Genomic DNA, 10,485 nt, shown 5'->3' on the forward strand with positions numbered 1-10,485 from the left:
TCCGGGCGCCGTCGCGGGGCACGAAGAAGTACCACTCGCGCTCGCTGGCGATGGCGGCCAGGCCCGGGAGGTCCCAGGGGTCGTGCCGGTACAGGTGCACCGTGGGGATGATGTCGAACGGCGCCCTGAGCTGCTGCTGCTTGTTGTTTCGGGTGACGTGGTGCTTGAGGTAGAACTCCAGCAGCTCCTCCTCCGTGGGGTGGAAGCGGAACCCCGGCAGCTCCAGCGACGGCGCCGCCGCTGCTCCTCGCCGCTCCATCTCGATCAGATCAGCTAGCTAGCTTGAGTAGATTCCAGACTGGTAAGCAGTGGTGTTGGTTGTTGGATGAATATGTTGGGAGAGCAGAGGATGCTTGCCGCATATATAGGCCGGCGGCGAAGCTCAAGAGGGAAACGGGGTCTCCATCTGTCCAAATTCCAAGTCTTCGCACGACTTTTACTGGCCAAACTGCAGACAGTGAGTGAGTGTGAGTGTGTGTGTGGACTTGGAATTCTTAATTGGTAAGTAATTTGTGTTGATTAATTGACTGGGGATTAAATTTCGGATAGCTACAAGGTGTGAGTGTGATCTCTCTGTATGTGATTAGTTAACTGCCAACTTGGGTAATAGTGATTTGTTTAGTGGTGAAAAGCTATGAATCAATGGTCTGCATCTACACTGTTGTGGATGTACCTTCTAGTACTTCCTGTGTGATCGCATCTCAAGTTGATGATGTATAAGGCTTTACAAAAGGGATTAATTAAGAAAGGAAATTGGTAGGAAGTTATGTTCGTGTGTAGTGGTTCCCTGTTAAAATCCACTAAGTTGTACTACATCATGAAGTTTCCCCTTGGCCAATCCAAGTTAGTGGGAGAATCATGATTGGTCAACCACTAGAGAGTAATCAGCAGAGTAAATTTTGACTTTGAATCAGAAATTTGCGGTATTTTTATTTTCGAACATTGCGCAACATTTTAGCTTCATAAGAAAAACTGACCACAAAAAAGGCTAATGCATGGCAAGTTGTCATAGAAATATAGCAAAGATTGGGCTCAATGTCAATTTTCATTCCATGCAAAGTAGATCATAGGAATTGAATTTGTTTTTTTATCCTAGTACAAATCAAACAAGGTCTATGTATAGAAATAGATCTAAAGAATGTAATCCTCCAATATTCTTATTTTATTCACATTCACCCTTGATGGTGAGGATTTTCATTTTGAGAAACACACCACAAACGTATAAATCCACATACACGCACGCACAGTCACCCAATAAACACACGCATGTACACTCTCTCATGTGAGCACCTAGAGACTGAGCTAGCAGGCCCGCCACAAATGTCGTCAAAAAGCCTGGAATAAATTTAGAAAAATGCGACCACTCGTGTCAAGTCCAGGACCTAAACCCAGGTATGCACATTCCACCAAAAGGAACCTAGGAATCTCAGTTTGCTTAATGGTGATGATTAAAAGGATAAATAGAAAGGAAACTAAGTAGAAGGTATAGGTTGTGTTTTGCGTAGTGCTCCCCTGTTGATGCCCTCTATGCTAGCCTTTCAGGTGGATTATGGCATTATGCCAAAAAAGAAGGGGGTAGTCCTGTTCTTTTAACCAGTTCTTTTTGTCTATTTTCCTCCGGCTAGACAACCTGTGTTTCTGTGTGTTTGTGACTTATTTTTGTACTGTAATAATGAAACAAGTTTCGCAGCCCCCCTGACAGCAACCATCATAAGTTTGTGATTAATTATGGAAAATAGGTATGTGTACGGAGCAGCATCATTTAACAGAGTTTTGCAGGAGCCGCCTTGACAGCTCAAGGTCGTGGAAGAATCTAGAAATCAATCAAGCGTTGCAGAATACTTAAATTTGCCTGCTATGTTTGTAATTAAATAATAGACAGTTTTGCTAAAGCACATCTAAGTCATATGTTATTGATCTTATATTGAGATTCGTGTGAATATATTTTTTTCTCTTTTTTTTCTCTTTTATACTTGATTCACTCATTTAGATGTGTAATAACTATAGCTCATCTAGATGTGCCCTAGACACACCCTTCGTATAGTCACCATTCCAAATAAAAATCAGGTGAGTGTGTGATTGGATAATTAGAAGATTAGCGCAGCTAATCCGATTGGGCTAACGTCGCTCTCAAGAGGCATGAGGGGCCACTTGTAAAGTACTCCCTCTGTAAACTAATATAAGAGCGTTTAGATCACTAAAGTAGTAATCTAAACACTCTTATATTAGTTTACGGAGGGAGTACTATTTATATAGGAGTAGTATATCCTGAGAAGCCACTCTTGACCCTAGGTCAATCCTTTCGCAGCCATACTTCTTTATGAAAAGGATGCGGCTAAGCAAAGATAAATAAGCTGTTGAACACAAATCTTTGACCTGTTTTATCTTGAACTAGGCCAGTGCTAATCTCAGGAAAACTATTTAAAAGCACAACTGGTATATGTAATTTGACTGAATTTACAATTTAGATAAATCAATTTTGTAGGAGAAGAAACGATTGAAAGACGGAGAAAGCTAAAGGGAGAAGAAAGAAGGACAAACGTTAGATCTTGCCATATCCTATACCGTCTGATTTGAAAAGGGCTTAGTTCGTATTCTTTTTCAGCTGATGTTTCTAGGACTTTCAACCCAGGTAGGCACATTCCACCACAAATTAATTTACTCTGCTGCAGCATGGCAAATTCCTGAGAATTCTTTCTGCTAGCATGCAGTTTTCTCTTTCCACCATGACAAATATTTTTCTTATATAACATGGCAATTCCTAATAAACGTCCATTGAGAAGGGTTTTGTGAGGGAACGTCAGCTCGTTAGTGGCGTCTTCTTTATTCAGTTCCACCCTTAGTACAGCTAATCAGGAAACGCATTTTTTTAGGCGAGTTTGTGATTGGATAATTAGAAGATTAGCATAGCAAACCCGATTGGGCCAAGGTCGCTCTCAGGAGGCATGAAGAGCAGAATAATCTCTGACCTGCAACTGCAAAGCACACATACTTTAAAATAAAGAAGCCACTCTTGACCCCCACGGTCAACCCTTTCGCAGCCACACATACTTTACAAAATAAATATGGATGCGGTTAAGGAAAAAAGAAAACAAATTGCCGAACACAAATCTTTGACCAGTTTATCCTGAACTCGAGCCAGGCCGGTGCTAATATCAAGCCCATGAAAAACATTTCGTCCCGGCTGAAAATGCCGGGATTTCGCGCCAGCATTTCCCCGCTGTTCCAAGCAGAGATCCATCCATGCGTTCAAATCCAGATGATTGGTCCAGCAGGCAAAGTGAGCAGTGAAGGTGAAGCATTGCCTCGGTCGTAGGTAAGCTCCACTGACACTGACGCATTTTGAAACGGTAAAAAGGTACGTAGATCGTCATGGTTCACAGCCTCAGCAATGGAGTGCTGGAGTAGGCACAAAAAAGCTCACCAAGATTTTCAGCAGGTCGTTGGTGCGTGCATGTCCACTAGCGGCGAGCGGCCGTGACTTTCCACAGCAAATTCCAAAAGGGGGTGACACACCGCACCACATATCTCCAAATATCCTTTTCCGTCCGTCCCTCCGGCCGTCGGTGTCGCTGAACGCAGAAAACCGTGTTGAATTGTTCCAAAGCCTTGAACTTCTTTCCTCCTCTTTTTCCCCTGTGTTGACGAGCAGGAAATTCAAGGTGGAAAATCATTACACAAAGACTAATACTAAAACAAAATAAAATAACATAAATTATACCGTAATAATAATGGTTTTGATGAAAGTGGTTCCACCTTTTTAGGTGCATCGCATTTGCATTTGGCTTTGGGCAACTATCCCTGGCCAAATGTAGTGCTCCATGTTGGTTGACACCATATAGAGGAAAAAAAGGGTAAAGGAAGTTGCCTTCGACTTCAACGTCGTCTTGTGCCTCTTCGCAGGAAGCAACCTTGGAACCCTCCCAGAAAACGGCTCGAAAAGAAATTCTCTCCTACAAAAAGTGAAGCGATTAGGCTGCTGAAATGCACATTATTTTTTGTGCTGCAGAATAAAACATGTAGGGACTAGTGTGTGTGTTTCACTGTCACAACCCACAGCCATAGACTGGAGACTGGACTGCCTGCTGCTGAAAATCAAGAAAGGGACGCCATGCAGCAGCATGCACACCAGCAAGCACCCATCCGTCCATCCAATCCACGTCGCGTAGAATCTAGACCGTTTCTCCTGCCATCCGGCCCAGGCCGCTGTCGATCTCATCTCGGCCGGTCAAGTCCATGCCTGTGTCGCCTCTGTTCATGCCAAAAACGCAGTGCAGCCACTCACCTGGCACCACGGGCGCAAAAGGAGCAGAGGAAGAAGATGGCCATGGCAGCTTGCGGTACTTTGAAACGGTCCAAGTCTTGGGCGATGCGCACTTCTCATGCCCACCGTGGCCTCGATGGTCAGTGCCGTGAGCGATGATGACGACAATGGTCGCCTTTTGGTTGTGGAGGATCCAACACCTGGAACAAGTTAGTGATGGGTTTCTTTCAACCGGAGAATTTTGGGACATGATAAGATGGCTTACCTTTGTGTGCCACCATGACGCCTTGTCTCAGGAAAGGAAACAAGGACTGAAGCTTCCCCAGCACTGCAGTTATTAGCACAAAAAGATATGTACAATCTAGGCTTTCTTGGCCCTGCAGTTATTAGCAAAAGAAGATACAATCCAGGCTTATAGCAATATGCATCAATTATCATGTAACTATGTAAGGCAAAAAGAAATTGCAAACAGACAACTGTTTTTATTCTGGGCTGAAAGCCCGAAACTTCCTTTATGACAGAGGACTCGGGATGGCGCATATTTGGCACATATAGCCGGACTCGACCCGCACCATCACCTCTTATTTATCTTTCTATATAGTAGGTAACCTCAGCAAAGTCCAAGCCAGAATCTCAAGTCTGCACAGTTTGACAGTATTGCTACTACTAGCAATAGCAGGAATATTACAAGGACGTCGGTACACGGTTCTGATCAAGCGTTGATATGGTGCTTATTTGTTATCTTTGTCAGGTGACCCGAAGACAAAGTTAATTCCCTTCTTGCTGGAGTCACCTCCTGTAGACGCCTTTTTGGAACCAGAAGTCGCATCACCATCTGCTGCGTCTTTGACACGAGTGGCTTCAACATCGATGTACCCAGGAGCAGCTTTGCCCCAAGAAGCAGCTCCTTCATCCTTAGGCTTTTCCGCTTTTTCCTCGACGCGATAGTAAGCCTGGCAAGAGAGCATTTTGTGAGGTTGTGCTGCGGTTTTTTGTTGCTGTTAATTATTTATTACTAAACCCTCTCAGTAATTAGCATTACCACACAAGTGCGGGGTGGAGACAGGACTTTGAATGAATTAGGGCGGTTGTTGAAGTTTGTTTCAGGTACTCCTGGTACTCCTTCAGGTGACGTGAAGTGATCGTTGTCATGGGCCACCTGCGATGCAGCACAGATCAACACTGCAAATAAGATTATCTGATGCAACCTTGATGGCCCCTTCTATAGAAGAATATAGGTGTGCAAAACAGATCTTGAACAATATTAACATTGCTTACTCTTCCATGTCCACCAAACATCAGAGCATCGGAGTCCAGAGCTACCTTGTACTTCCCAGGCAAATCACATCCGACTTTGTAACTGCGTATTTTTAAAGTGGAAACGATTAAGCACATTATACATTATAAGCAGAAGAAATATTGAAAGGCAAAGCTTGCACAAGAGATCAGTTACCCATCATAAGTTTTACTGGGATGAAAATTGAAGACGAAGACCAGATCTCCACGTTCAAATACAATAATCTGGAAAGGAAGTTGGATTGAGTCCATAGGCCATTTTGAGACAACAATTGTTCATATCAAAAAGATACGGTTTCAACTTGTTTGGTAACATAAAACGCACAAGTCAGAGTTGCTATTCTTAAGAGTAGGAGTGAATCAAATGATGCAACAACTGCCCTGACTAAACATTGTATAGTTAACTACCTTCTTTTCCTCATTCATGTCGCTGACAATCTGCTTTGATGACGATAGGAAGGAAAACTTGTCGTCGAGCGCATTCATTGCTTGATCAAATGCGTTCATGTACTGCTCAAATTATATATGTTAGGCGAGAAATAAAAAATGCTTGAATGCAGAAAAGCTGGATAGAATATGAGAAAATTCGTGAAAGGCTATTATTATTTATCATATGCAGAGAAAAATAACTTCCTGTTAACAAAAGAACACAGCCTTCAAATAAAATTTGGGATGCAACGTCAATTTCTATATGGATAATGTATGTACTGCATATCAATAATGTGTAAGAATCAATAAAATTAGTAGGTTAACACAGGCAAGATTTGGTCATCGTACTGACCAACAACTAGTAGATCAGCAATTTAGTTTAGTTTGAAAGGCTTAATATGAAATGTTAGAAGGGAGAATTTATCCCAACACAGAAGTTGGAACACAGTGTAAATAAGCTACAGTCAGAGATGAAGGAACTAAGTGAGGTCAAGATCCCAAGAGAGCTACCAGACCAGAAACTGTAAGAATGTACATAGGCATTACCTTGTATCGTAGGTGATCAATGTCTGAGAGGCTCCACTGGCGTCTGCATTTATCATAACTCCAGTTGTTGCCTTCTCTTGGAAAGTCAATCCATTCTGGGTGGCCAAACTAAAAGGAAATTGCACCATCAGTACGAGTTAGAAAACAGATATAAAACATGAGTAGGTTAAGAAAGACATGCCAACATCTCTATCATGTTTGCATCATTTACGGAGAAACATCGGTATAAAATAAAATCTTTTAAACAGGGAATATTCATAAGTGTGTGATGTCGGCATATATGTAACTGGAATAAGAGGATCCAACAATAGACTGCCACGCTAAAAAACAACAATGATTAGAATAAAGATTAACTACCGGCACAGCTAAATCATATGTGATAACATGGAAATAGCTGGGGAGTACTTGGCTATCTTAGAAAACAGACGTTTAAACTTTTCACCGTGCCCAAAGGATTTTTTTTAAGGAATCCTGAAACATATTGATCAGAAATAAGTTTTGACAGATAACCAGATATTACCTCATTACCCATAAAATTCAAGTAGCCATCACCTCCAAGGGCCATGGTGATGAAGTGAATCATCTGAAATATTTGTAACAAAATAAGCCCAATGTACCAAAAGGGACTGGAATACATTGTCTTCAAAGGCTAAGCAGAACTCTGAGTAACAACCAACATTACAATACTCGCCTGGAACTAGAACATCAAATTCAGGAATACTTAAAACGAATCAAACCTTTTGAAGTGCAATTCCACGATCAATTGTAGGTGAAGCAGGCTGCAAGTCTGACATGCCAGTATACATTTCCTTGTCCATCAAGAGAAATGCCATGGTCTTGTCGCCAACAATAGACTGAAAATTTGCGTGAAAAATAACTGCTTAGTTGTTTCAATAGACGAACACAAAGTCAACAATATATAACTGCAGATCTTCGGACATTCTTACATAGTTCATAATAGCTGGTTAGTGGGTACTATCACTAGTTATCAGAATATAACTAACCTAATTCGAACTTGTGAAGTAACTAAAAGTCATCAAGCGAAGTGTTTATTCTCAAATTTGTCTACCAGGCAAAGAAAGTGTCTCACCTTTGAACTGTATGTTCTTAGTCCAGAGCCCCATAAAAAAAGAACACATACTCATGCACAGCGACAAAGGAGGGAAAACATACCTGATCGTGGCTCTCAGCATATGCAATGCACTTTTCCGTATATCTCCTGTTGGTCAGAGTATGTGCTATTGCACTCATTGACCATTCAAGGTCATCTTTGTTCTTCAAGTAGTCAATCCATCTATCAGGAATAGCCATAGCAAGGCGATAGTCAAACCCTACTCCACCTTCATCAACTGACCGACAAAGCACTGGCATGCCTGAAACATCTTCTGCAACAACAGTTGCTTCTGGCAAGATTTTGTGCATTAAATGGTTCGCAAGCATCATGTAAACAACTGCATCTACATCGGTATCCAAACCAAAATATTCCTTGTAATTTCCAGCGAATGACATATTGATACCATGGTGATTATATAGCATGGATGTTACTCCATCAAATCGGAAGCCGTCAAACATGAATTCGTCCATCCAATATCTCAGATTAGAAAGAAGATACCGTAAGACCTCCCAATTGGCATAGTTGAACAGGCGACTATCCCACAGTTTATGATAACCCCTTTCTCCTGTATGGAAATAGGACTCCTGTGTGTTTTGTCCAACATCATAGCCATTTAGACCATCTGTCATATTACTGCTCGCATGGCTATGGACAACATCCATCAGAACACGCAACCCTAAGCTATGTGCCTTGTCAACAAGATATTTGAGGTCCTCTGGTGTTCCTGATCTGCTGCTAACTGCGAAGAAATTCGTCACATGGTATCCAAAAGAAGCATAATATGAATGTTCCATGATTGCCATCAGCTGAACTGTGTTGTAGTTGTTTGCCTTTATGCGCGGTAACACATTGTCTGCAAATTCTCTGTATGTGCTTACTTCAGGCTTTTCACCACTCATCCCCACATGAGCCTCGTAAATACGTGGAGCGTCAGGCTTTCGAGGCCGAGGATGCTTAAACACATACCTGCAAAACGAGCAATGAAAGTATCATGTCTCCACATTAATTTAAGTTAATTGTGTGGGTTTTACTTAGATTTCTTGCTCTCAAGCCAGTAAAAGTAGACCTTTCACCAGTTGGTGGATCCCAGTGAACACCGTCATATGGAGCTCCAAATTTAGAGGCATCAAAAGTTGCATAACGAATCCATGCAGGAACCCGATCGACCCATAGTCCATCTCCACGGTGAAATCGAAATTTAACCTTGGAATTATGGGGGATGGCAGGTTTCCCATTGACATGGGAAATCCTGATTGACCAAACACCAAAATTATCCTTTGTCATCCTGTGCCCAGAGCCATTCCAGTTGTTGAAGTCACCAATAAGTTGTGCATCCCTACATCCATAAAGCAAAGACTTGCAAGTAAATGCCTGAATCAGCTAAAGATAGTTAGAAGCAAGTATTGCCATAAAAGAAATGAATACCAACAAACTATGACCACAATCAGAAAAGGGAAAAACATATTTCATATTTTCTTTCTAGCACATCATGATCTACCTGTCATGCTTAACTTAACAGCAGAGGTCATGCCGTGAATGAAAACTTGAAACAGCTATCTACTCTTTACTAGCCACAACCAGAAAAGACAAGATATCTTCACTGGAAACAAAAATGGAAAATACTCAAACTCTTAAGACAGTTTCATCAGCACTTCATAGGTTAACCAATGACCATTACAATCAGCTGTGTGACATCATTAGAACTTACTTTGCTGCAGGGGCCCATTCCCGGTACACAGTTGCGTCATTTTCTGTGTTGATCCCAAACTTCAAGTAGCCTACAAAACAGAGTTACATTATGCCCTTTTGTGCTGCGGACGCCACGAAACGAGTAGTATTGTTTCGAACGCATGAACGAAAGCTGACCTTTAGAGAACTCTTCAAGGCCCCCCTCGTATTTCTCGATCGAATGTTTCTGTTCAAGATACTTTTTCATCCTGTAACTGAAGTGGTCCTTGAAGCCGGCGAACTTGGGATCCAGATTGTATATCGGAAGGTCGCCGAAGCCATCTTCAGCTGTTGCCATGGTGTAGTCTCTTGGCGCAGACACGGGAACAGAGAACTTGCTCTTGGCCTTCCAAAAATGAACGACAGTTAGAGCGAGCGGCAGATTTACAACAACTAAAGAAGTAATGGAGATACAGCACATGAACATTTGCCTATATCAATTAAATATATTTGTCACAATGCAGCAACTAATTTGGTTGATATATTCATCACAGATTATTGGTTGATAGATTCAGCAAAGATTATACGCATTTGGGTTGTGCAGAAAGTAATACGGTTGAGATACCGCAGGAGGGGATATTGTGCGTACGGATCGCGTAAAGGCAGAGAAATTCAATCGAAATCGCATCCACTTGTTCCTCAGTGGACGGCGTCAGGTGGACGAATCCCAGCCTCAGGTTTATTAGTAGTATATATACTACAGTATTTCCAATAACCAGCGTGGATCAGATTCAGTTTGCCCGGCGACAACAGGGGATCAGGGTCGCAAATCTGGGTAGACAGGGGAGAGGGCTCACCTTCCGCGGCCACGACCAGCGAAGCGAAGACGGCGCGGGCACCGCGCTCAGCCGCACATTGCCGCCGCCCTGCGCGCGCGCGGCATCGCATCAGGGAACCTCCGGCTGGCAGAACGGAGGCCGGAAACGAAAGAAAAGAAAAGAAATGAAGATCCCGAGTGACTCACCGAGATCCCCGGTCCGGGCCGGTCAGCAGCGGGACGGGAGGGGCGCGGCGGGAGAGAGGGCGAGGGCGAGGGCGAGGAGGAGGCGATGAGGCAGAGCATCTTCGTCGATGGCGGCGGACGGGGGGGCCATTGTGCGCGGGGGCC

At 42.9% G+C, this 10,485-nt stretch overlaps 2 protein-coding genes and 1 long non-coding RNA gene across 4 annotated transcripts; all 3 read right to left on the reverse strand.

The window, feature by feature from the left end:
* Positions 1–4: 4 nt before the first annotated feature.
* Positions 5–347, reverse strand: LOC125530596 (NAC domain-containing protein 22-like; the record flags this gene model as incomplete). Its single annotated transcript, XM_048694982.1, has 1 exon — positions 5–347. A coding segment is annotated over exon 1 (255 nt), but the record flags the coding sequence as incomplete, so codon positions are not given.
* Positions 348–2,939: 2,592 nt separating this feature from the next.
* Positions 2,940–4,513, reverse strand: LOC125530595. The gene is made up of 3 exons (XR_007292964.1): positions 3,757–4,513; positions 3,425–3,636; positions 2,940–3,332 (listed from the first exon to the last, which is right to left on the reverse strand). It is a non-coding gene; the product is annotated as an uncharacterized LOC125530595 (long non-coding RNA).
* A 213-nt stretch (positions 4,514–4,726) lies between these two features.
* LOC125530593 (1,4-alpha-glucan-branching enzyme, chloroplastic/amyloplastic-like) lies at positions 4,727–10,465 on the reverse strand (the record flags this gene model as incomplete). Of its 2 annotated transcripts, XM_048694980.1 has the most annotated exon segments (14): positions 4,727–5,217; positions 5,307–5,423; positions 5,543–5,624; positions 5,718–5,785; positions 5,969–6,070; positions 6,536–6,643; positions 7,056–7,118; positions 7,273–7,389; positions 7,709–8,615; positions 8,716–8,985; positions 9,358–9,427; positions 9,516–9,723; positions 10,175–10,243; positions 10,342–10,465. In XM_048694980.1, coding segments are annotated over 14 exon segments (2,502 nt in total). In that variant the 3' UTR covers positions 4,727–4,995.
* Positions 10,466–10,485: the final 20 nt, after the last annotated feature.

Source organism: Triticum urartu, unplaced genomic scaffold (assembly GCF_003073215.2).
Source record: "Triticum urartu cultivar G1812 unplaced genomic scaffold, Tu2.1 TuUngrouped_contig_6425, whole genome shotgun sequence".
NCBI lineage: Eukaryota > Viridiplantae > Streptophyta > Magnoliopsida > Poales > Poaceae > Triticum > Triticum urartu.